This window comes from Anticarsia gemmatalis, chromosome 11, assembly GCF_050436995.1.
Source record: "Anticarsia gemmatalis isolate Benzon Research Colony breed Stoneville strain chromosome 11, ilAntGemm2 primary, whole genome shotgun sequence".
In the NCBI taxonomy this organism is placed as follows: Eukaryota; Metazoa; Arthropoda; class Insecta; order Lepidoptera; family Erebidae; genus Anticarsia; species Anticarsia gemmatalis.
This window is the reverse complement of record NC_134755.1, coordinates 13,446,181-13,473,643: the sequence shown is the minus strand read 5'-3', so window position 1 is coordinate 13,473,643 and position 27,463 is coordinate 13,446,181. Positions and strand designations below refer to the sequence as shown.

The 27,463-nt window shown below is 42.3% G+C and overlaps 2 protein-coding genes across 4 annotated transcripts; both read right to left on the bottom strand.

Moving 5' to 3' along the window:
* Positions 1 to 1,804: 1,804 nt before the first annotated feature.
* SPARC (secreted protein, acidic, cysteine-rich) lies at positions 1,805 to 17,382 on the bottom strand. Of its 2 annotated transcripts, none has more exons than XM_076120041.1 (8): positions 17,207 to 17,382; positions 5,590 to 5,662; positions 5,333 to 5,485; positions 5,181 to 5,256; positions 3,584 to 3,846; positions 2,582 to 2,784; positions 2,345 to 2,492; positions 1,805 to 2,101 (listed from the first exon to the last, which is right to left on the bottom strand). In XM_076120041.1, the coding sequence occupies exons 1-8, from the start codon at positions 17,365 to 17,367 to the stop codon at positions 2,045 to 2,047; spliced, it is 1,134 nt and encodes a 377-aa protein (XP_075976156.1). In that variant the 5' UTR covers positions 17,368 to 17,382; the 3' UTR covers positions 1,805 to 2,044. The 2 variants fall into 2 exon arrangements, with proteins under 2 accessions (XP_075976156.1, XP_075976157.1); XM_076120042.1 differs by having other exon boundaries at positions 5,590 to 5,666; positions 17,207 to 17,340.
* Positions 17,383 to 18,451: 1,069 nt separating this feature from the next.
* Positions 18,452 to 26,398, bottom strand: rin (ras GTPase-activating protein-binding protein 2). Of its 2 annotated transcripts, none has more exons than XM_076120039.1 (8): positions 26,241 to 26,398; positions 23,996 to 24,140; positions 22,601 to 22,742; positions 22,045 to 22,459; positions 21,830 to 21,970; positions 21,394 to 21,627; positions 21,101 to 21,324; positions 18,452 to 21,036 (listed from the first exon to the last, which is right to left on the bottom strand). In XM_076120039.1, exons 2-8 carry the CDS (start codon positions 24,091 to 24,093, stop codon positions 20,893 to 20,895), a joined length of 1,398 nt encoding a protein of 465 aa, XP_075976154.1. In that variant the 5' UTR covers positions 24,094 to 24,140; positions 26,241 to 26,398; the 3' UTR covers positions 18,452 to 20,892. The 2 variants fall into 2 exon arrangements, with proteins under 2 accessions (XP_075976154.1, XP_075976155.1); XM_076120040.1 differs by having other exon boundaries at positions 23,996 to 24,135.
* Between the last annotated feature and the right edge of the window lie 1,065 nt (positions 26,399 to 27,463).

The window sequence follows — 27,463 nt, the reverse complement described above, 5'->3', positions numbered from 1 at the left end:
AAGAGTTTGTTTGTTTGTTTGTTTGTTTAAACGCGCTAATCTCAGGAACTACTGGAAAAATTCTTTCATTGTTAGATAGCCCATTTATCGAGGAAGGCTATAGCTGGCTATATAACATCACGCTACAGTCATTAGGAGCGGAGTAGCAACGAAAATAGTTACAAAAACGGGGAAAATTTTGACCCATTCTTTTACGTTACGCAAGCGAAGTTGCGCGGGTCAGCTAGTTCTCCATAAAGGCAAATTTAGTCACAATCTAATTTCCTAGTATCCTGAGGTTTAATCGTATTTTAAAAGTTTCACAACCGTATGGCGCTTGCGAAACTAATTTTACTACATATTCTAATTGTATACAGGCTACAGTTATTTTTAATAAAGAATAATATTTATTGCCATTGGCATTGGTAAACAATTGAGATAGGGATGAAATTACTTTAAATAACGAAAATATCTTAATTATAATAGTTTACGATAATATTTAGAGTCAGCGCAGACCAAGAGGAGCGCAGCGGAGAGGATTTTTTTAACGCACTTAAAAATCAACTTTAAAATTAATTAAAATAAAGTGCATAATTGCTTGAACCTGACAAAAAATGTCAATGTACGAAAAATTTCAATGTTGTTACTAAGTTTAAAGAGAGAGAACGTCATTTTTATTCTTCTTCAGTCAAAAGAGCAGTTATAATCATGGCCCAGTCTACCATCGTTGACGAATTTTTACGAAAGCTGGCCTGTTTAATGAAGAATGGTAACCTAGAAAGTTTTCCTCGCGCAGGCTCGAGCAGTCGCGAGCATGCTCGAGCATCCGCGAGCCGTAAAGAAAATGCTCGAGACCGCGCGAGGATTATTACGGTCTGTCTGCGCTGGGCCTTATAGTGGCGAAACGATCGCGCTGGTGCAAATTAATGAATTTTAGGGTTGTCTTTAGATTTATAGGTACCTACTTACATTATTTTAACTAAGTATAGTAACGACGACACTAGATGTCGTTATACGTAATCTGTAAACAATTATAATATCCAACAACTTGGTAGAGAGCCTTCTAAGCAAGGTTTGCGGCTAGTAGAAGTACATTAAAATCATTAGAAGTACATACTTCTGTACTAATATTATAAAGCTGAAGAGTTTGTTTGTTTGATTGTTTGTTTGTTTATTTGTTTGTTTGAACGCGCTAATCTCAGGATCTACTGGTCCGATTTGAATCGAGGTAGGCTATATAGTCCGCTCAAAGAATACTCTAAAAGCGGGTGTAGAGTGCGTGAGAGGGATCCTATGCAATTTCTTCAGAAATTGATTCAGGATGCTTAGAGGATAAACATACTAAAAATCCCCGCCCCTAGGGGGGGCGCCGGAGTGGGGGGAGGGGGTTAAAGTTCCCATTTTTTTGTTTTTACTAATATCTTTAAAACGGTTCGTCATAGAGAAAAAGTGTCTTCTACATAATGAAAGATGATAAACTTTTACAAACACACTTTATCGAAATTCTCATCAGTTTTCGAGCATCACGCTCCGTAATAGTTAAAATTAATGTTTTTCAGATCATGAGTAAGTGTCATAAATGCGAAACTTTGCTTTCGCTTAACTTCGGAACTAAATGACCTACAAACTTTGGATTTTAATTATGTGGTTATTGCCTACTAGATAACTAAATTTTCAGCGTTCTAGTGTTATTCAGAGGTTCTCAAATAGAGGCCACGCTGAAAAACATTTCGGCGAATTTTCAGGCCCACATGCGGGCCATATGCCCATATTTAGGCGCTGAAAATTTTGGTGTTATGTTAACAGGGTAAATTAAACACTAATGCAACATTTCTAGATTTTATTGTAAAATATCGAACTTTTGGTGCATCATCACAGTAATCGCTATTTACAAAAATACGAACGTTTTATTAGTACATTTTTTTTGGTAAATTGTATAAAAGTTAAGTATGTAACGTTATTAAAGTATACATCTACATTAATTAAGTATTAAACTCAGCTAGATGAGTTGGAAATATCTAGGGCTGTAATGGCAGTGTGTCGCGCTGCGCTGCAGCTGCGCCGGCTAGAAGGCGGCGGCCGGGTCGTCTGTGAACTCGTCGCAGCGGTCCTCGAGCTCGTACTGTAACAGAACCGAACCTTCAATGAACACCACGGAACTCTTCAAGTAATGTCCGTCAACGCTAACCCATATTTTGACCGTATACCCAAGGTACATCGGGCTTGCAACCCGACAGCCGTGGGTTTAAATAATAAACGTTGTATTACTGACGTGAACACACTCATGAAGCTTTTGCCAGACTCAGAAAAGTTTGTGGTGAGTGTAATATAGAAAATAGAGAGTAGGTATATTATATATGATCACCTCGTCGAGCTGCAGGCACTTGCCCCACTCGGCGAGCGTGATACGATGGTCGTCGTCTTCGTCGCAGCGGTCCAGGAAGGGCGCGATGCAGTGCTCCAGCGCCATCAGCGGCGCGCGGATCGGGAACAACTCGTGCACGGACACGAACCTGCACACGTACACTCGACATTACGATCACTGCCATCAGAAGGCACTGAATATTTGAAGGGTTGTTCAACAGTAGTGTGAATGTGTGACCTGTCGTTGTCGTGAGCGTCGAGGTCGCACCACTTCCAGATGGCGGCGTTGGTCCAGCGGCGCGTGAGGTTGGACTCGGCCTCGCGCTCCATGGCGAGGTAGTGCGGCGTGAGCTCGCGGCGCTCTGCCATGTCGCGCATGATGTTGAACAACCAGTCGCGCATGCGCCGCGGGAAGTCCGACATCTCGCTCTCCGTGCACTCCTGCGATACAACCATACGTTGATACGACCGTACTACGCGGAGTACATCTCCTGACTCTTAGTGTTACAACATAACGCAGCAGGTACATGTACTTGGTGTGTATACTGTATAATAATATGTTACAGTTAAAACTAGTTTTTAGATACCTACTTATAAAGCTGGGTACTCACACACGGTATTACTCGATAGTATTACTCGAATTCAAGTAAAAATCAATGTGTGGACCGCAAAACTCACAGCTCGAAGGCTCGCATCGAGCCGGCTCGATGGAATTAAATAAAACTAATTTCCTTCGCACTTACTCGAAGCGAGCCGTCGAGCTTGACTCAAGCGTGTGTACGTAACCGCGAGTGGCGCGATTCGAGCGTCAGTCCGCCATTGATGATCGTCGTGAAAACACGTGTAGAATAAAAAAATGGATTTACGAGTTTATTCCAAAGGTTTATTCTTCTTCCTTTCATTTTCTTTAATTCTTTTATAATTAAGAACTGCGAGACTTGCTAAATACAGCCACCGTTTCCTTTGTAGCACAGACATCCTTTGGCTCGAACGGACCGGTGAATACTGAACGGTGCGCCTCACTCGATAGATAAATGCTGAATGTGTGGACGAAAGCCCATGCCATGGGTTTTACTCGACAGTTTAGCTCGATCGAGTAAAACCCTGTGTGAGTACGGAGCTTTAGAAAATGTGAACATAAGACTGATTAGAAATATTGTCATAACAAATTGTGTGACGGGACACGGACGTGGCCGTGTTAATAAGTACGTATAGTGTAGTGTAGTGGTGTAGTGCGTACCGGCATCTCCCGGCAGGTGCCGTAGTACTCGATCTGCACGTGGTGGTACTGCGCGCCGCGGCACAGCTCGGAGCCGTCCAGGCACAGGCAGCGCTGCTGGTACACCTCGCAGTCGGAGGTCCACGTCTCGTTGTGGTTGGTGCACACCTTGCGGCGCGAGTCCGTCTCGTAGGGGCACTCCTTGATGCAGTTGCACACCGCGTCGCCGTGCTCGTCGATCTCGCACACGCGCCCCGCGCTGCAGTGCACCTTCAGGCACGGGTCTGACACACACACACACACACACAAGCTTTACTTACTGCGATATTATGTACAATATCTATTAAACTTCTTATTCTGTCGAGGAAGTTCAGGTATGTAGGTACAAATAATTTCGTAGTATGAGAATGTTCAATTAGAAACTTATTATCTAATAATCACTATTCCTATTGGAAACTCTTGTACTAACTGGTATTTCAAATGCCTTAAGTCCAAATCGAAACGATCGAAATGATCTTCACGCGTGGTTAGCGAATTAAGCAGTATACTTATATGTTACTGTAAAAGCCCGAACGGTGGTAAATCCTAAGATTTTCCGTTATAACCTAAGATTTACCAACTCGCAATGGTAAAAGGCCGAACAATTATTTTATTTCGAACTTTTACCTATATTCACTTGATGATGTCGAGATGTCGCCGGAGCCCCGCTTCGCGGGGCTCCTCCTGCTGGTAGGTTAAAAAAAAACCACGAAGGCTAAGGTACCTACCTAACCTACCCTTAAGGTCTAACCTAACCTACCCATGTCGCTTTGCCCAAAACTCCTTCTTTATAACTATGTCACAGTATATAATTATACCGTGAAATAGTTATAAACACAGTTATGAAGGAGGTTCTTTTTATATATCGTAAAGCTGGGTACTCACACACGGTATTACTCGATAGTATTACTCGAATTCAAGTAAAAATCAATGTGTGGACCGCAAAACTCACAGCTCGAAGGCTCGCATCGAGCCGGCTCGATGGAATTAAATAAAACTAATTTCCTTCGCACTTACTCGAAGCGAGCCGTCGAGCTTGACTCAAGCGTGTGTACGTAACCGCGAGTGGCGCGATTCGAGCGTCAGTCCGCCATTGATGATCGTCGTGAAAACACGTGTAGAATAAAAAAATGGATTTACGAGTTTATTCCAAAGGTTTATTCTTCTTCCTTTCATTTTCTTTAATTCTTTTATAATTAAGAACTGCGAGACTTGCTAAATACAGCCACCGTTTCCTTTGTAGCACAGACATCCTTTGGCTCGAACGGACCGGTGAATACTGAACGGTGCGCCTCACTCGATAGATAAATGCTGAATGTGTGGACGAAAGCCCATGCCATGGGATTTACTCGACAGTTTAGCTCGATCGAGTAAAACCCTGTGTGAGTACGGAGCTTAACATAGTTTTTAAACTCGGGCTTGTGCGGACTTTTACCATTGAGAGTTGGTAAATCTTAGGTTTTACCGGAAAATCTTAGGATTTACCACAGTTCGGGCTTTTACAGTAACATATACAATAGGATGGTTCTTAGTATGAAATCGTGGGAGGTGAAGTGATAAAAAAAGCGTGAATAAGTACCGTCGATCATGACGTCAGTGTCTCCCTCGCGCAGGCCCTCGTTCATGAGCTCCATGACGCGCCTCCTCTCCGCCTCCTGCCACACGACACACGACACGTTACAAGATGTTGACAAGTAATCAGTCGAAGCTAATAGAGCGTGTGTCCGGTACCTGGTATCGCTTCTCGTCGATGCGCTCTGCCATGCCGAGCTCGAGGTGCTCGGCCTCCGAGTCCTCGCGCACGGGCGCCGCCGGCAGGTCGGAGGCGTGCGAGCGCTCCGTGGTGGGGCGCAGCCGGCGGTGGCGCCTGCGCTGCCGGTGCGGCTGCAACACACGCCTCGGTTACATGTCCGCCCTTTGCAACTTGTATTATCACTTAAATACAACTGTTAACAACGGAAGTAGTATAAAGAGATAAAGTTTCTTACCTCAGCGTCGACGGTGCACAGCACAGCGACCACGAGGGCCACGTACAGTAGAGCCCTCATCTTGCAGCTCTCTCTATCTGCAACCAATCATATTTGTATTACAATCACCTTTAACGTCGCGTTTAAAATGAGAAAAACTGTGAATGATACGGGTGACTATGTTTATATATTTATGTACGGACGTGGTAAGGACCCAGAAACACAGTGCGATAGTTACAAATAGCGCTTTACATTGTTAGACATTAACTAAGTAAATACTTCATATGCAATTAATGTTTGTTGCTAACATTATTTCCGTGCGGGAATCGAATCCACGATCTCCTTACGCAGTGCGTCGTTGTGTCTGCGACAGGCGAGTGTCTCGTCTACAATGATACAGTAATACAGTGCCGCAGCCGTTGGAAGCGTGTCAGCGCTGTTCGTGATTCCAGGTTAACTGCCGGCACGATCGGGAACGACGCACATGTTTCATTGCTGCGTGCTATTTGTGCACACTCACCGCATCACCTACAGTTCATACAGTTCAGTGTACCTACACTACCTACACGCTGTCGTAACTCGTATACGACGTGTTTCACGCTTCACAACTATGTTCGTGTATATATAACAGTAATACTGTGTCACTCTTGCCAGTTGTCGGGGATGCTTACGCCCGATTTCAATATTATATCTTCAGATAGGGAATATACCATTGACGATACTACAATTTTACCAGATAGTTACTTTCGACATTATTTTTTCGCCACATTCGGGTCACATTGGTAATGAACATAGTGGATTTAATGCGAGTAACTAGGTATATAGTAGTACAATATGAAGAACAAGTTTGGAATTGGTAGACCGTACGCAGTGACTTAAGACGAAGTAGTATGTAGGGTGAAAAGTACGAGTGTATAGGAGGCGAGGGTTCACGGTGTCAATGGCACGGTTGCGCGGGTATCAGGCTCGTGTCAGGGGGCGAGGGCAACGCTCCCCGCCGCGCCTGCGTCTGCCGCGGCCCGCTCGGGCCCACGGCTCGCCGCAGTCAGCGCCGCACCGCGCCCTCCACTCCTCCACCTCATCATCGCGTGCCTTATAACTTATAACTACACCCTCTCCTCTATGAATCTCTGATGGCATCATAATATTTCATTTCTAAGTATTTTACAGAAGCTTCACTCCAGTAACGCCATCTTCAGTCCAACATCCGTAGTCTAGACTAACGCCGAAGGATTCTTTACGAGCAAAAATCTATGAGAAAAAAATAATAAACGTCCCATGGATGGTAAGTCCGACGCCTAACTATTACTAACTAACCTATTAGGGTGCTTCGGTTTTTATCGTGCATATTGATTTAACGTTCGCGCCACACTTACATCATAACGCAGTGTTATATTATGTTTGAGAGATGATTTATTCCTGAACGACATCGGGCAGGCACCGAGCGAGGACCGATAACATTCCAACTGGGATCGTAACAATAGCTGTGGGAATCATTTTATGTAATTGCATAATACTTAGTCGATAACGCGTGTTCCTGAACCTGATAGTTGTATGAACTAGCTGTAAATACACATAATGTATCGTTTTGAGCATTATTATTCACTCTACGCTGTACACTTCTTCAAATTAGGATACGATCTGCAAGTTATGTCCAATTAATATTTTAATCAAGTATAAACAATTCATGAATGCTGCTAATAAAATTAAAACTTGACGAATATTCAACTGCGTAATTGTAAATATTGTTTATATTTGATAACCCGAGGGTCTTATTATTTTAAAATGTTTCAACAAACGTTGTAGGCACCTACTCGATATCTGCTCGGTAAATTGAAACATGTAATACATGACATATGTGCAGAATGTGCATACGCGTTATACTCCACACAGTAACGGGTGAGGTCACCATACATCTGCACAATTCGTTACGATTTGCAAGCGTGGTGTTCAGTACTAAGCGCTGTATAATATGATTATGTTCTAGGAATCCGTCCATCCGTGCCGCCTACATGTGTTCACACTACAGTGTACAGTGTACACACACTACACACGCGTTCCTGACTCTTGACTACTCTTGAGCTGACGCTGCATTTATCACTTACGAGTATTTCGCTCGGCTTTGTCGCGAAGCTCTTGTTACAAAATGACCTGCATCTACTGTTACTGTCGGTAATGTAAAAACGTGCATTCAGTATCAAGTTTCTTTTTTTATTATATAAAGATTTAATTGCACGTATTTTATGATTTTTATAAAACACGATATGTATATCCGCTGACCGTCTAAACGCTGTTAATAAAACCTACTTACTTAAATTGGTAATGCTGAGGTCCGCGTTAACTGTCATTTTTGTATAGATCACTTGAGTTACGAGGGAGTCGAACCTACGATATTTGGACGGCCTCCGTGGCGCAGCCGTTAAGTTTATCACGCCACTGTCAGTGGATCGAGAGATTGTGGGACCGATTTCCACACTCTGGGTCTGGTAGTACTTTGTGTCCGTTGTTTATAAATTTGTAAAAGTCCCCTTGACATAAGAGCAATTCCTAGCACTGTCCGCGTAATGTATTAGTGTCGGCCGTCTCATCGCAAAGCTGTAGTTAACAACAGAGGCCGAAAGTGGACCGTTATGAAGGTGGAACATTAATTGTTAGAACTGTTTGGCGACAGCTGATGCGTTCCGCTGATTGAATGTTGTGTCCGTTGTGTGCAGCGAGCAGGGCGGCGGCGGCGTGACGTCAGCCGGTGAGGCGGTGCTGACCGCTGACCCTGCCTGCACCACGATATTGGCTCAATTGAACCGCGTCTCCGTGAGCCTCGCCGCCTGACAACATCAAGCTGCACTATGCCGCCTGATATACATACAGTTGAATAGGTTTGCCAACGACGACGCAACGCAACGAATGGTTTTTCTGAAACTAAGACTTCCTACGACAAAATCGAAACACTTGCCGATATTATTCTTAAGATGAACCTAATATCAGTACTGCCTAGTTACCTATGAAAGCGCTATCATCATTAGATAGGTACATAATTAATATAAAATGCCGCAGATTTGTCCGTGAGTTCACCATAAACCCAAAAACTTCAAGCTACTAAAACATCATTATACGGTTTGAGTGATTCGCAGTAAATGGACTGAAATATACAGCTTGTGATGGTGCTGTCGAGTTCGTAATGACCTATAAACCTACATCGACGCCGACACAGAAGAATGATTTGAGAATTGATAGAGTTTATCTATGCGCGTCATTTGTTTCCATTGACCCAAATATTGGTCAGCTCCAGAACAATCGCGATGAAGCTGCAATGTAAGCCGACACTTCAGACCTCTAACATTAAAGGGAAAAAAGGTAGAGCTACATACTTATAATATAACTACGACAGCATGCCCATTCCTAAACAAGCTCCAAGTGGAACTTAAGCGAAGCAGAGTGCTTCCTTGACATGATTTCAAGTTCTACCTACATTTATTTACGAGCTGAAACACTTGACACAAATGCAAACGTTGAAACACGATCCTAAGATTTCCAACAAACAGTATGTGTATCTATTAAGCATTCATGGTGGGTATAATTAGTTGTTAATATTGTGGAGGCTACTGGCTACAGCATCCCGGCATAGACGTCGGCTTAGTGACAGGAAGGCGCTGCACGCCCGCCACTACCCGGCGGGATGGTGATTAGTATCGCAGGCGCACAGATGTACACTCGCACAGCTCACGATCAATGCCACTATATTATAATTATATGAGCATACTGTAATCATTATGTACTTATTCGCACTATTGTATTCTTATCGTAACCGCTACTAGTCGGCAGTAGGGTTGCCAGATAGCCGGGAAATCAGGGACGTTTTTATGCGCTTGACAAGTAATGGACACGAGGCGCTATGACTGCTGATACCCTGATTTTAATTTCTACAATTTCACTTATTAATATGATCCCTTAGCACCCAATGAAAGACGGTCACAATCGGAAAACTGTTGGAATCTATGTTGTGCTGCAAAGCTTTTAGCACCTAGCACAGTAGCTGGATTTTTATCCGCTGTATCTCATACTTCAGTGATTATACCTGAGGTAAGGATCAAGACCGTCATGCCACATGCTTTTAGGGAACTACAAAATAAGTATCTTACAAGCAAAGCGAATGTCGCAAGCTAAACCAAGCATTATTATCCTATATTGTGGTGGGTCACTTGATTAAACCGATAACCTAATTTATTAATATTCAAAAATAAAGTTTTAATAAAGTTATTAAGTAGATAAAACTGGGTCACATGCACATCATCAGTTGGCAATTAAATGAAAACATTATAATATGTCAAGACCCCATTCATAAAGTTTTCAAATAATGAATAGATTAAAGTAAGGTGTCATCATTATTTTTGGACCTTGCTATCTGTTCGAGATAGTCGTTGGCGTCGTGGCAAGATGGCGCGGCGTACGACGATATGTGTCGCTCGGACTCGTTCGGGACCGGGACCGGCGACTGTTTACGATTACATGGAACGACAATAAAACATCGTCTAAACATAATTCATTATGTTAGCGACCGATATTAGCTTTTCAGTTTTACTGCCAACGCGCTATACCGCTACACTGCACTGGTACAACAGAATATAACTTGGTAGAACTTTGTACAGTGCGGGGAAATGACATCATCTCGTTGAAAGTCGCTTGAATATAAAGACCATTTTAAAGTTCGGGGCGAATGTTCTACGTTCATAAATATTCTATTCGAAGATTAATCAGAGCTTTCAAATATGATAACAGTAAAAAACCTAGGGTGAATGTATGGGCGTGGATGATATCTTTTAAGTTGAATGTGTCTCTTTGTCAAAGTAATTAGGTAACAATATAAAAATCATGTGGAATTAGGTCAGGTTGCGATTTGAGCGCAACAGTCGCTGTGACCGGTGGTTATTCGCGACGCGCTGACGGAAGCTCTGCTATCATGTCCGCTGATAACTGCCTGACCCCCGCGATAAAAATATACAAAACAACGTTTTTTGTGTCACACAGACTCACACGCCGCGCCGTAATCTGTATTCAATTTGATCTCCTTCACTTGATCATTTTATTAACTAAAGTTTGTTATCTGTGCATAGGGTAAGTTCGCCCTATCGCGTCCATCACCCAAATCGCGTCCATTTTTCGAACCTGCCTATAAAAATACTTGCAAATAAATGTAATATCACACTGAAGAACGTGAATGTTATAACTGTCAATAGCTCAATTTGTACGAAGCACGAACACATAGACAAAAGCTCCGAGTGCCTAATTAATCTCTGTAAAAAAAAAGTTAATTTTGGTTGTTCAACAACGGAGTGCGGACGTGTGGGATTTTAGTAAAAAAAATAGTGTGCAACGGTGCGTTTGGCGGTAAGTCTCTTTATGTTTTATGTGAACTTGAGGACACATAGATGTTTCGAGACATGAATCATAACATAAACTAATTATATTAATTACTAATTTGCTTTTTTTTATCTATTAAATAGTTAAAACAGGGTGGACGCGAAGTGCTACACTGAATTTATTAAACTACCACTTTGCGTCCACGATGGACGCGAACTCATCCATTTACGTTTTAGTTAGTTGTTTATTTTTAAGTGATTAAAATATTAAAACAAATTGGGTTTTCGTTCATTTTGTCATTAAAGTTACACAATTGTAATACCCAATTTGCGTCCACATTATTACGATTGTAGAAAAAGCAACAAAGATAGATCGAAACGTGGACGCACACTATTCCTATAGGCTATAATCTTGTAACAAATCGCGTCCGTCTTTATTAAATAATCGCTTTATTTTTTGTAAAATACTGATAATAGGATGAATATTAATATATTATTTTATTCAGTATTTTAAATCTAGTAGGTCCATTAAATGTTTTCTATAATTCTTTTTTCTGTTTAAGATGAGTTCTTTAGAGTCAAACAAGAAGAAGGAAAAGGAAACTTATACAGAAGAAGATTTGAAGAAAGCTCTAAGCGACATTCGAGAGAAAAAGAAATCTGTAAGTCAAGTATGTAAAGATTATGGAATTCCCAAGACCACAATATTGGATAAAATCAGTGGGCGCTGACCAGATGGAGTAAAGAAACCGGGACCAGAACCAACGCTAAGTGTAGATGGTGAAAAAAAGGTAGTTGAATGGCTTCTCAACACATCCAAATGTGGATTCCCAGTGAAAAAACAGGAATTATTGGATACTGTTCAGAAAATCATTCGAGACGGGGAGATTAAAAATAAATTCAAAGATGACCGTCCAGGTCAAAGTGGATTGAATTTTTTTTGGCCAGAAATAAAGAATAATCGCTTAAGAATGCGGAGGGCATTAATAGAGCCCTAGTAACAGAAGAATCAATCAGATTGTGGTTTAGAGAACTTGAATAATATTTGGAAAGTATGAATCAGAAAGATATTTTAAGTGATCCAAAATGAATTTTCAATGGAGACGAAAGCGGTTTTGCTTTCTGTCCAAAAACAGGAAAAGTTTTAGGTCCAAGAGATTTTTTTAATAATTAGGTATATTCTTAAATAAATAAATTACCTAATAAGATCTAGTGTTTCTTTACATTTCTTTAATAATATCACCCCCTCATACCTTTTCTAAGCTGGTGGACGCGAAATAGTCCCAGGGTGGACGCAATTTGGATTTTGTGGACGCAAAGTAGGTGAAAAGCCTAATTCTGTGGTTTGCCTTTTCTTAAAAAAAACTCATGATGTTACAAACGAAATTGAAAGTTAATATTAAACTAGACTATATAGTCACCACATTACATCATTTTTTTAATTGAAACTAGTGCTGCAACATTTTTGTTTTCTCCCTCAAACTTGCTAACTGCACTAAATGGACGCGAACAGGCGAAATGACCCTACTCAGTACAAAGCAAGTAGGTATCTGCGTATCTAAGTAAAATAAACAGTTATAATTCAAATGAAATGCGAAATAACTAAATACTTAAACGAATGCAGATAATTGAATGGTTTTTGGTAGTGAAGCGCTACAAAACTAATAGAAACTGTTTCGCAATTTGTTTGTTTTAATACAGGAGCTTTTATTAAATGCTACCGTAAAAAATATTACGCGTTGTACCTATCTACTAAGATTTTTTGTGGTAAAATTAGGATAACGTAAGTAGGTACCTACATATAAATGAACAGTAAAAATCTAATATTAATCATAGTAGATATTCATTAACCCGCCAGTAGTCGCGCATGGGTCTTTTCGACCCATGCGCGACTACTGGCGGGTTAAATGAGAGCAAATGTTGGTACCCAACGGATTTTAATTGTGATTTTGATTGCATTAAGATAGGATAACACATATGATATAACATTAAGATAGATAAGATAGGTACCTACCTACATATTTTGTGAAATGTCTATACATAAAATAAGTCATTGTACTAATATATCAACAACGAACATGGCACAATCGTCTACCGATCTACGTGTTATTCGACACACATTTGAGCTGATAAACTTAGGTTAAGAGTTTCTTAGTTTAAACCAACCTTATGGGTTATTTGAGCTTTTGTAATTTTTTTTGTAATCAAGCTTTTGTACGCTGATGCTGATACAATCTGTCATAGTTATCTTCGGACTAGTTTAAAGTTGTTTTAATTAATTTATTTTTTACCTTGCTAAGTTGCTACTGTTAATCCTAAGGCACACTCACTAAATAATATTGTATTGTATACTTAAACAGTTCATTGAACTTATTTGGGCAGTGAAAATAACTGATTAGTAATGAATGAAGTAAGTCCGTGTGTACAGTGTGTAGAAATAGTAGTAAGTATTAGATCATAAGAATAACAGTGTGATGTTTGACAATAGCATTCCCTGGTGTTTGTCAACACGCCACGCTAACAACAAACATTATACAACTGGATGTTGTCGCTGTAGTGGATGACGAACGGGCCGAGTCACTCACACCCTCATACGTTATGTATCATCTACTACTCGTACTCCACATGGTATGTGCGACTGATCAGTGATCACGCTGGGAACAGGAGCCTAGAGTGGTACAGCGCCATCTCGACCAGGCATATGTAATAATATGAAGGTACAATTGCGTGCATGATTATTTTATTTACAGCTCCGAAATTAAATGCGATGTCTCACGGCAAGTAAATATTATGAAAGTTTCATTCTAAAATATAGGTGCGGCTCTGATCGTATTTTTTTTAAAACCAACTCCCTCTCTAATAGGAATTGCTCTTGCGTCGCGGGGACTTTTGCAAACATACAAACAACGGACACAAAGTAAAACCAGGACCATTTGTGGATTGCACAAATAATTGTTCCCTGTGGGAATCAGACTCACGACCTCCCGACACAATGGTAGTGGCGTGGCGACCACCTTAACCACTGCGCCACCGAGGCCTGAATAGGTATCTGCTGTACCAAACGAACATAACAATAACAAATTATATTGTTTATCGCCTGTTGTTCCTAATAAGTATGAAAATACTGAGTAGGGTAAAGCACCCAGTAGTCAGCCTTTTAGTGAAAATGTCAATTTGATTTAGCCATATTTTTAACATTTACAACTAGATGTAAAATCATTAGTCATTGTATGAAAGGTAATTTATTAAACTTTAAGTCTCTAACAAAATATCATATTCATAAGTTTATTATGGAAAAAATCCACATTAAACAAAATATGGCACTTTTTACCAGTAGTCAGCCCCATTTCGCCAGTAGTCAGCCATGTCTTAGCCAGTAGTCAGCCTCTTACTTACTCAATACAAATGTTCTATTTTAAATATATTTTTATTGAATTCTCCAGGAAATAAAGCACATTTGCAATAATTCCATGCAGTACAATTTATACATCCATTAATTTTTAACCCCCGACGCAAAAAGAGGGGTGTTATAACGTTCGACGTGTCTGTCTGTGTGTCTGTCTGTCTATGGCATCATAACTCCCGAAAGGATGCAGTGATTTCAATTTAGTTTTTATCAATTAAAGGTGACATATGTGCGAGTGTTTTTAGACATGTTTGATGAAAATCGGTGGAGCCGTTTAAAAGTTGTAGTGGGTTAAAGTGGGGAGATTAACCGAATGTCTGCAAATTTACTCGGACGGGGTCTCAAATGGCTTCGCATGCTGAGAAAGTTGGTGGTGGGAAAGTCAGAATGGCTTAACCTAACCACCAACCTATAAAAAGTATAAAATAAAAAAATATATTGTGAAATCGGGGGTTTTCAAGATTTTAATTTATAGTTATTAGCACTTAGGTAATTGATTTCTAAATGTTTTCTAGTCAATCTTTCTTCACACGGTTCACAGCGATAAAAGTTTATTTTCTGTTCCTTTATTCCTTCTATTTCTCAACTCTCCCCAATCTACAAAAGATGCTCTCTTCTATAAAACTATTTTAGCTTTCTTGATGTGTTGATACATAAGTCAATGGTAGGCTAGGAAATAGAAGGTAGATGATAGAAGTAACTGGTATCATTCCTTTCTTTTCTCATTTTCCAAAATTCCTTCGTGTTTCGGAAGGCATGGTAAATTGTAGGTCCCGGCGGGCATTCAAGGATCTCTGGCAATCGTTGCCATTAGTCAGAAGCTTGAAAATCTGACAACCAATCTTATGGTAGTCGTGGTATAGCCCAGGTAACTGGATTGTGGAGGTCATATAGGCAGTTGCTCTATGTAAAACACTGGTATTCAGCTGCATCCGGTGAAACTGGAAGCTGATTCCAGCATACTGTGACCAGTTTCTTAGGGCAGCCATTTGTTTTTGGGAGTGCACTTAGTCTAGCTTAATGGTACGGGGCATTTGTGCGACTATTAAACGATTTCGGACTTGTAGTGTCATAATAATGTGTGAAATGCCAAGTACTCGACTCGTTTCCATGATTTTCATAACGTTTTTGATCGCCACCATAGCACATGACAATTATTCCTCTTTATACAGAACTTTTGGTCTTTTTGATACGATACTATTCGAAAACAAGTAACTAAGTTTTGTGCCAACATAGCCGTCCACAAATTTGAACCTTAATGAAAGGATTTAAGACCCAATTTCATTTAGCAAAACTGACGGCCGACTATGGGATATGTAGGTCCAATGGTCGGCCTCATGAAATTCACTGACTTTATATGCGGCCGACTACTGGTAAAATACTATTTTTGTCTTAGAAGAGTTTAGCTCAACGCAATAGTTATGTTGAGAAGTATTCGCCCTGTTAATTTCAACCACATATATGAGAATTGCAAAAAAACCAGTAGTCAGCCACTCATGGCCGAGTACTGGATCAACCTCATATTTTGCACACCCAATAGTCGGCCACGTTAATTTATAATACAAAAGACAAATAAAACGCCTGCAATGCATGATTTTATCGAAGATAAACTATTAAATACTAGCATAAAATATCAATTCGTTCCATATTGCATCAAATTTATTTAAAAACATGCCAAAAACTAAAACACGAATCCTTAACAAAAAAATAGTAATGGCGACGTTTTTGGCCATGTCTTTGATGGCAGTTCATAAGAATGAGTGTAACACGTCAACCTGCCATGCTATCGAATCGTAATTGTGCATATTAGTCAATAAGATTATACAGATTCGATTAATGATTATTTTATTGGTCTTTACTATTTTCTACACTAATTACATGGATATAAAGCCTGTAAAGGCTGACTACTGGTTGGGGGCTGACTACTGGGTGCTTTACCCTACGTATCTACAGGTACAGCTCATTCATAATCATCACACAGCTTAATCGCAGAACTTTACAACTCCTGCTTCTAGATACCTACTACCTGTATAGTCAACAGAATACGCGTAGACAATAGGTAATTATTGTCAAAGCACAAGAAAATATAAATTGAAGAAGAACGAAATTGCAAGAAAGTTCCTATAGATTGCATAAAAACAACAGAAAATTATATCAGACTAAGTATAATTTGTGTGTACTTATTCTTACCTATATTTTATTTCAACGTAATTGTAATGTAATACCTACTTTTTACATACGGCCGGCAACTAACGTCTAGTATTATATATTATGCAAACTCTGCTGATATTGTAAATTTATAATTAACCTCAATAGAACAATACCTCTCCGTCGAGACAGCGCATGTGCGAGCTTTTCTCGTGAAATAAAACTAACTCGACAGACCTGAGACCATAAACAGGTTCAGGAGAATGGGAATTAGCAAAAAAAAAATGTATAGGACGCATATCTGATCGTATTCTAACACAATACTCATGTAGGTTACATGTCCGCGCTGGTATAATATTTATTAAACTAAGATCCCATACATTACAATATATTGTCATCGTTAGTAGGTATTTACTTCTGCAGGCGAGGTTTCAGATTGCTAATTTGAAATAATGAAGTACGGAAGCTTTATGTTAAACTAATGGAAGCACAATTACATGATGAAATAGGAAATTATTTAAATCAGTTTTGTTTTTTTTGGGTAGGTACCTATATGACGACCCAAAAATATTTAAACCAATCGAGAACCTGAATATTTGCCGAAAACCTATGTATTTGATAGTAGGTATTTCTTCCATTAATGGTTAATTCATTTTACAAGACGCGATTGATTTTGTTTGATATTTATTCCTAAAAGTTAATATTGAATAGACGTAAGTGCACTTACCGTGTGTGGTGCGTGGAGAGTGGAGTACGAGTGGTAGCGGCGGCAAGCTTCTCCTCGGGGCGAGAGCGCGCGGCCGACTGGTGGCGGCGGCGCCGGGCGCCTCCAGCACTCCCGCGCACGCCGCCGCCCGCACCCTCTCGCCTGCCCTCGCCGTATCTCATGACACATACAGCAGATGAATACTAATGATGCTGACACTTCTATCAGGAGTCTGCGCCTAGTGTTGCAACACGTTACCAGCCGGTAGTCATTAACACAATCTGCTCATCGAAGTATCGTTTAGCTTCCAGCTCTCTGGTAAATGGTACATATAAAAATGTCGGCCATCATCGCCATCGTGAAACGAATGACATCGAAAGCCTGATTGTGGTGACAATCATCATAATATAATAGTGGATGTCTTATTGCCCCATCATCACTGGGGATATCCAGTACCGCACTAAAATCCTCCGAAGTTGGGCTAGCTTGAGAGACGGAGCGTGGATAGCATAGAACGCATTGCTTTCAACTTTGTAATAACATATTTATGGACGTGATGTCGCATCATTTTGTCTCAGCGAGATTGTAGTCGTTGTTTAATAATAAGTAAGTAGTACTTAGCTACTACAACGGTGTCGTGGGTACTGCTTGATGTTTATTTCATACATATTTCCCCAACTGGGACATCTTATACATTAACATTAGTTTTTTTAGTAATTTAGTAAACAGAAGATTTTTTTTTATAACAAACATGAAGAAAAACGGAGGTAAACCCAGCTGTGTTATAAATCAAATTTATTTAGTGGGTCAAATGTTATCAAGTCTTGCAAAATGAATCTGTCCTGAGGCGAGTAGGGCCACACAGCTCTCCAGTATTAGTATATTAATCGATTTAATCGCTTAGCGTCAGGCGCTTAAAATATGCGCCTAACATTATTGATTATACAATTCAATTGACCCATCCCACGTAAGCGGTAGACACACCGATGACTTCAATGTTACGTCTATATAGAATTATTTAGGTATCACTTATTTTATCGGTAAAGGAGAACATCGTCATGAAACTTTGCATGCCTAAAAGTTGTTGTTGTGCACTTGCCCAGCGTGGTAGACTTAAGGCCTAACCCGTCCCTCGTCGGAGAGATCGGGAGACCATTGTCCAGCAAGTACAAACGTGTACATTCAAGCATTAAATTGAAATATTTTAATTATTTTCTGGATGTTCAAGGAAGGGGAGCACAGGTAGTAGACAAAATGAAACACGTGTTGTTACAAAAAGTACATCTCTATTAGAGAGAGTGCGCACGTCGCGGCGGCGGCCGGCGCAGACACCGCCGTCACCGCCGCGCCGCACGCTGCGCATACAATTAACTGACACACCGTATCACACAAATTTTAGACCCCATCGTATCACTACGTACCAATGTTGAGGTGACTTCGCGTCACTTGCGTACTGGGTGACATATTATATGTATGACTCGCTTGCAGTAATCGACGTCACTCGAGAGCTTCGTCAAGCTGCGAACACACCGTGCCTCGCGCCACACGAGCGAGCGCTGCGGCTCGAGACCTAGTCGCAGCCTGACGGAGGCCTGAGATATGAGACGACACGAGCGTAACGCGGCCGCGCGCCGACACACTCATCCTGGCGGACGTCTACTCGACAGACGTCTACACTCACTAACGACGGGGAGTTATCGCCGATAGAGATTACATCTAGGTGTTAGCGTGGGGTCTGAATTTTGTTAACAGAGGTGCTAATAGTTTTACTCGTAGACGCTGACGACGGAGCAGCGCGGGGAAGAGGTCTACGAGCGACGTAACAGTGAGGAGCGGACCGAGTCGGCGGTGTGGCGGCGCGCACTCCCTATCTGTAGCACGCTCGGGAAGGGAGGCGCGATCGAACGCCCCGTCCGCCGCGGAAAGTTAGAGTCTGCGATAAAGTGAAGCTCTGACGACAGACCAGTACGACGCTAGTCGACTGACTAAAAGAGAGAGCGTCGAAGTTACCGCTGACAATGATCCAATGAGTATTTTAGAGCAAGCATTTGAAGACTGATGGGATTAGACGTAGTATGCAAATATATATCGAGTGAACGACGGGCGTGTACCGCGGGAGTACAGACTCGCCAGGACAGGTACGGAGCGCGTACAGAACGGGAGCGCGGCGGCGGACGGAGCGAGCGGGGAACCGTTGCACAAACACCGTGTCCGTCCTTCGCTACCGTGAAACGAGACTCTCGAATATTATTTACAATAAATAAGTACATGAAATTTTGCACAGAACTTATCGCCGCAGACTGCGACTTCGCCTCACAACTCAATAGAAAAAATACAATGTACTTACGACACATTAGTAGTACAGTTAAAAAAGATGAAAAACTAAATAAAAAATAGTCACTGCCATTTTTTTAGTTTCTTTTTTCAACTAATATTAATAATATTAGCATATAATACAGTTTCAAACCGTCACAGAGGCCGGCACGCGGCCGTCGGTCACCGACTCACCCGCGTGGTGTCGCGCCACAGTGCGGCCCGCGGCGCGCTCCACACTGTGGCGCGACCGTGACACTGCACCGTGTCCCCTCTACACTTATTACGACGACGCCGTTGTTTCTACTCTAAGGTGAATGCAACACAATTAAAGAGCTATGGAGACGTAACGACAGTGTAGTCGGGGACAGGTGTCACATGTACTACCGCGTTGTTGTTCGTGCTAGTCGTCGCGCGTCCCCGACACCCCACGCTCACCACCCACACACACACTGTGCTACGATACTCGCAGATCATCCTCACACCTAACGAATTTAATAATAAGTATTTATTCACTCGATAAAGACAGCCGTGACCGGCGTGGCTGCGAAGTGAGGTGGTGCGGACACGTGTGTGGGGGTGGTGCGGGGGGTGCGGGCGGCGGGTCGCGTCCCGGCCTCCCTCTCATAATCACTTCAATACAGACCTAAGTAAATGCATAAGAACATCTGCATCATATCGTTTTAGCGAACCGACACATAAACATACATTTTTAAATACAAAATACGTTATTCATATTTCTGGAAATATTTCGGAGCTAGTCTAGAATCTATTATGTTTTCAATCGAGTAGCGACGGGGAGGGGCGGGGCCCCGCCCGCAACATAAAACCTAACAACTATTTACACTCATATGTATTTTTCTATGTATCGTTTTATTATATCGCGAGAGCCGTCCCCGCCGCGGCTCGCCTGCGCGCCCGAGTGACGTCACACGACACGCGGCACTACCGCGGCGGAGGCGAGCGCGAGCGGCCGGCCGACTCGCACGTATCGTATAAATTAACTTAAATTCACAATTCAGTATCGAGTTACAAACGAAACGCTATATAGAAGCTTAACATATCTTACACGGGTGAAGATAACATTCTATATAATGACGTATAGAGAGGCGCGGGGACACGCGGCCGGCGGGGCCCGGCCCGTCGGGCCCGGCGCGGCGCGGGCCCGGCCGCCGCGGGACGGCCCGGCCCGCGCCGCGCTCTCGTCACAGTCCGGGGAGCGCGGGGCCGCAGAGCCCCGTGCCCGAAATTAAATATACAAATACGACGCAAAATCACACAAAAAGATGTCGAGCGCGCCCGGGCACCCGAGACGGGAAGCGGGGGCGCGCCGCCGCCAAATTATTAATTTACTATCTAGCTACTTAAACGAAGTAGAGTGCGGGGCGGGGCGGCTAGCGGCGGTAGGCGGGGCGCGGCTGGAAGGCGGCGCGGTGCGACGACAGCGGGCGGCGCCGCGGCGCCTCGCGCCCGCGCGTCTTCTTCTCCTCCACGTTGAGCTTCACGCCGTCCACGCTGTCCGGCGGGAAGTACAGCGGCTGCAACAGGGAGCGAGTCAGCACCGGGCGGGGCGGGGGCGGGGCGGGGCGGGCGGGTACTCACCGCCGCGTTGAGGCAGTCGTGCGCGGCCTGCGACGTCTCGTACGTGATGAACCCGTAGTTGGGGTGGCGCGGGGCGCCCGGCGCCGCCGGCTTGGAGTGCACGCGCAGCTCGGCCACGGGCCCGAAGCGGGCGAACAGCGCGCGCAGCTCGTCCTCCGTGGCGCAGTGCGGCAGGTTGCCCAGGAACAGCTGCTGCGCGTCCGAGTAGCGCCGGCCCCCCTCGGCTGCGGACAGAGCGGGCGTGAGCGCGGGCGGCGCGCGGGGCGCGGGGCCGGGCGCGCGCGGGCACCTACCGGGCGGCGGCGCCTGCTGCGGCGCGGGCTGCGGGGCGCGCGGCGGGCGCGGCCGCGGCTCGTGCGGGGCGCCCGCGTGCGGGGCGGCGTGCGGCGCGCCCGCGTGCGGGGCCGCGTGCTGCGGGGGCGGCGCGGGCGGCGACACGCGGGCCGCGTGGGGCGCGGCGGCCGCGCCTCCGCCGGACCCGGACTTCAGCAAGTTCGCGTACGTCTTCGGCTCCGGCGCCACCGCCGCTGAAATGCGACGAGAGTCTTCGTCAATGGCGTTTCCAGAGTTCTAGTCGCCGACGGGCCTAGATCGGAATCTATGTTCCGGGACCGATCCGTTTACGATCAGGTTCGTCTTGCAGACGTATCGATTGAATTATTTCACTGTTTTCCGTCTGTTAGTGAACGACCGATAGGTATTATAAGTCAGCGAGCGGTAGGTAGTTACGTGTATGCGGCGGCGGGGAGGGCTCGCGCTCGGGCTCGGGCTCCGGCGCGGGCTCGGGCGGCGCCTGCGCGGGCGGCGCGGGCTCGCGGCCCGGCGCCGGGGACGCCGCGCCCGCCTCCGGCTCGGCCTCGCTCGAGATCGCTGCAACACAAAGGTCGTTCCGTGAGCAGCACCGTCCCCTGCCAGGCGGCAGCACACACATCACGCGCGCTCACCCTGCACGGCGGCGACGAACTGGCGCGCCACGGCGTCGTCGAGCGGCGGCGGGTGGCCGTTGACGTGCGGCGCGGCGGGCGCGAGCGGCGCGGGCGCGGGCGCGGCCAGCGGCGGCGCGGGCGGCGCGGGGAACGACGCCGGCGGGAAGGCGGACGGCGGCGGCGGCGGCGGGAAGTAGCCCGCGCCGCCCGCCTCCTCCTCCTCGCCCTCGGAGCGGCCCGAGCCCTCGCCCTCCTCGTCCGAGAACACTATGTCCTGGTAGCGGAAGATGTCGTTGTGCACGTAGTACTTCTTGGGCGACTGCGCGGCGAGCACGAACGTCTGCGTGAAGCGCCGCATGGGCGCGCCGCCGTTGGACAGCTCGCCCGTCACCTGCACCACCACGCCGTTGCCCAGCGTCGCCTGGGCGTCCACCTGCACGACCGACCACTTCGATTATCGCTCACGCCTTTTAATAAGTAACGTTCGTTACATATGACTCTTTTTTTTAAACTTAAATTCTTCATTCTGGTCACGATGAACTAGCACGTTTTATTAAATTATAGCGGGCGTCACCTGGCTGATCTTAGCATGACAGTCGCGGAAGTTGAGCTGTTGGATGCGATTGTGGATCTGCTTCTGTCCGACCACCGGCAGCGTCTCGCGGTTGGGCGCGTCCAGCCCGCCGTGCACGAACGACGAGTAGTTGTTGTAGAACCTGCACCACGCAACATACACGATCATAATATCACCGCCCACTAACTACAACATACGCTACTATCGCGACCTGTGTACAATGTACAGGTCAAACTACAAATAAAGTAACATACACCTGTTATATTACTTATATTATAAATGTGAAAATTTGTTAATCTACAAGTACTAAAGCATTTTGACAAATTCGACAACCGATAGTTTATAACTTGGATTAACGCTGGATCACCAGTTAGATAGCGATCAGCATTATAGCTAAACATGTGAAACCGCGAGCAAGTCGAGTGAAGCGCAGCGTAGATGGCGCCACTGGCTCCACTGCACCAACTACAATCACCACGTGTTATCACCGGGACCCATGACTGAGCCCATTGCCAGGCCCACAATACGTATCAATTTATAGTATAAGTAACAAAATGTTCTTTTGATAATCTTGTGGGGCCTTCACTTGCGATACAACTTGTTACAGACTGTATGTTGTCTTCAGACTGTGATGACATGTGACTGTATGTTTATCTGTTGTACACAACAACAGACAATAGTGACACATAATGTGAACGAGATAAGAAACATTACATGTTCATGCTCATTGCTCACATACTGTGACTCGTGCAGTTGCAACTATCAAACACAACTCTGACTGAATGGCAGAGAATGGTACCCAATAGACAGCCGTTACCACTACATTGTTACCACTTTTAAGTATACTGCTTATATAAAAAAATCCCACATGATTACAAATAACAGGAAAATATTTTAAGACTTTTAGTCCAAAGAATTTTATTTATTATAATTTTATAGAACCTAGCGTTTTTTTTTCTGCTCGCTCTTTGTCCCCATGAATATAAAAAAAAAGTAAGTAAAGTAAGGGTTAAAAGTATCCTGTGTTAATCTAGGTTATTAATATGTGTACTAAATCTCATGATAATCTTTTAAGTTATTTTGGCAAAAAACATTAACAAACTTACATACAAAACACTCCTCTTTATAATATTAGAAGTAAAAAGTATAGAAAAGTTTTTTGTGATGTAAACTTTTATACTTCACAAGCTCTAAGTAGCTTGCCTGTAGCATTCACTTCAAGAACAAACACAATTTATTGTATCACATCATCAATCCATGCCATTCTGTCAGTTAAATGGATCAAATAAAAACAAATGTTGCTTGTACTTATACAAATACACAAAGCGTATGATATATTTAATTAGAGAGTAAGAACAACAAGGAAGAAAGTGAACAGTGTGAGTGGCCACTGACCTGTGCAGATGGGCAGGCGCCTTGTTCAGCAGCGTGTAGTACTGGCGGACGAACTCGCGGCCAACGCTCTGCGGGGATGGGGACGCCTCCATTACCATCGCTGTTGTTCACTCTGCGCCAATACAGCCCTCTGCTATACGCTGCCCTGACACAACACAATGCACATTATAACACCAAATACACATACAATGTTGTAAATACATAAATAATAAAAGTATGGAGGATTTGAATCCTACATGAAACAATCTTTCAATCCACAAACTGTTGTTACAAGTCTCATTTGAATGTATCTATAGTTACAATATGTATACTAATATAACGATACAGCTGAAGATTTGTTTTTAATATTCTTATACCAGAATGCACCAACTAGACCTTGGTAACGAAGTTTTTTGTATGATTGCCATATTCATGAACAGTGTTAATCCTTACCTCACAACAAACCACAACCTATGACAATGGAGTGATGGCCATAAACACAAGAACATGAAAAAGTGAGTGTACAACAATCATTTATTTATTGTAAGTATCCACTATCATTAGTGTTGATAAAATAATTAACTGAAGCTACCACTTGTTCAGATTAACCCGGCACAATGACAACAGGTTTTGAAACTGATTAGTTGATTATTATAGCTGCTTCACTTGGTTTTTATTATGTGTATATCATTCCTAATATAACATTAGACTGGACTTACATCTCTAAGAAAGCTACAATCTTAATAGTTAAAGTCTAGATAGTTAGAGTAGCAGACATAGGTGCAACAAAACAGGTGAATGGTGACTACATCAGAGTATTTATACATCTAATAGCCTGTCCTCACTGTGGCGTGTATATGGCATGCATAGCAGGGAAGAGAGAGTATAGTAAACTGCACGTTTGGCGCAGTGGTTTAAGCGGTCACCTAGCCGCGACAACCGTAGCACTGCGTGTGGTGGGTTCGAATTCCACCTGGGACATATCTTTGTGTGATGAGCACGAGTATATGTTCTGAGCCTGGTTGTGAATTTATGTATATAAGTATGTATTTAGAAGTATATAAGTATGTTTATCAGTTATTTGGTTACCATAGTACAAGCTCTGCTTAGTTTGGAATCAAATGACCGTGTGTGAGTTGTCCCACGATATTTATTTATTTATTTATAGTTCCAGAGATTCTCTCTCACATGATATTGTTTACACACAAGTTGCATGTTAACATTGATGGTTAATACATTACATTATTATTGTTAGTTTTGTCTCACAAAGTGTATTTGCAACATCATCATTGGTACACATTCGGCTCTAAAGGAAACTTTATTCAATTCCGTGTTCAAATATCTGCATCAAATATTGTGCACAATTATTATTTGAACTCCTTCAATAATAGCTGGTTCTTAATTTGTGAACTCGAATGAAGGATAAATCTGCTTAAACATCACCATTTATAAGATTTATATTTAATACTCTTAAATACTATTATATATTGCAAGATAGAACAGGACAAAAACCAATTAGTATGTATGCTATGAATAAACAGGTAAGTTGTAACAATAATTACTGTCATATTTAAAACCCTTTTTGTTTTCAAAATTAGGAAATCAGTTGTAGAAAATATTTATTTCAATTACCTACAAATCTTTTTTATATTTTATCTATGTATATAATGTGATGACATTACATCTTCAAATTCCTTTGGTAGACCAAAACAATTTTGACGTAAAAATAAGTATAAATATGTTAATGTTTATACAATAACAGATTTCGTGCATTGCAGTGTATAATAAAGTCTTCAGTCGAGCATCTCTTCCATTTGGTTTCAACATGTTACTAAATGATCAGTAAGTAAAGTAGAACTTTTGCAGAACAGTAAAAAGATTAGCAGTAAACAAGTGACAAAAATTCGCGCGGCGATTGAACAAACATTCAATGTAAAAAGTAAACAATCAGTCGTAGATTCGGCACAAAGACTGAGACAAGGATACGAATAAAACTGATTGTATTGTCAAAGCACGCATGGCGACTCCGATCCAACTATCAGCTTCTTTTGTTACACTATATCAGTTCTGCTGTTTATTAAAGTATAGTTCACATGTAAAATATCAAAATATGATATTTTACGGACTGATAACACTATGCGATACCTGTAATTACTAAAACACAATGATTTTGAGCATTAACCTTTAAAAAGAAATACGCCTGCCGACAATCAAAATATAACAATTTTATGATTTCTGAATTCTATTTTTGGATGTTTACACTTACCTCAGTAAAATTTAGGCATCAAAGTAGCGTAGTCGGCAACAAATTATCACGAAAATCGCGTAATTTTCACGATAAATAAGGACTGAAAACAGAAAAAGAGCCTACCTCACCGTTCGGGTGTCAATTTGGTGTGAGTGTTACCACATGTAAAAACTTTAACATTTTGTTTTTCCGGCGGTGTACCAAAGCATGATAGTTTCAAAAAAGTTATTAAAAAATATTTAAAGCGAGGTTTTTGAGAATGTTCATTTTCTTATCACATAATATATAACTTGATACATGCGGTAGTTATCGTATAATATTATATATTAGAAAATAAATTGCGTCAATGTGAGTGCATAAACTCAGGCCATGTTTCTCTGTTCTCGTTACATATTATATATTTTTTTATTCAATACAACGACGTAGCGTATGTACTTACATGAATTCTTTAAATTGTTTTATTCAAATACAAACAAAAAAAAACAGCCTAGGTTTGTATTCGAAAAACATAAACTAATAATAAATAAAACAATATATTCTGTACGAAATAAATAAATAGATACACTATTTACTGACGATTCAGATTACGTTAATGTACCTATTATCTGATTTTATTATAATAAAACAGCTTTTTTAAGTTCCTTTTTTGTACATCTAAATGACAACTTTAATACACTGCAAAATCAATACATTTTGTTTGAATATGTAAATTTATCGATTCGTAACATTCGTGGTATGGTATAATGTTTAGTACATTAGGCCGCCATCATTATGCAACTAAATAAATCTCTCACACATTTAATTTCAGTACCTACGCTATGTACTATATATTACTTTACCCAAATTCGCTTAAATTAGTTCTTTAATCTTAAGGGTAGATCAAGCAGAAGGTTTGACAACCGCACAATGAAATGCTATGACAGTTATTAAGTATTATTCTATCGCAATTTGTAATTCAACGCAACTTCTGTAAATACATACCACCTCAATTACCATTTCGTCAAGTGAGAATATAAATAACATATATTTTTCTGTTATTATTATCGAAAGAAAACTATGTCTAAATAAAGTATTCTTAGGATAAGCATCAATCTCAGGAATGAAATGTGTTGAGAATCAGTGTAGAATTTGTTGTTGAAACTTTCATAATGAGCGTTCAACACGCTTTTGTTTAGCCGTCCATTGCTAGCAAATATAATACATTATGAGAATTTGTAAGCGATAAAAAAAATAACGCGGTA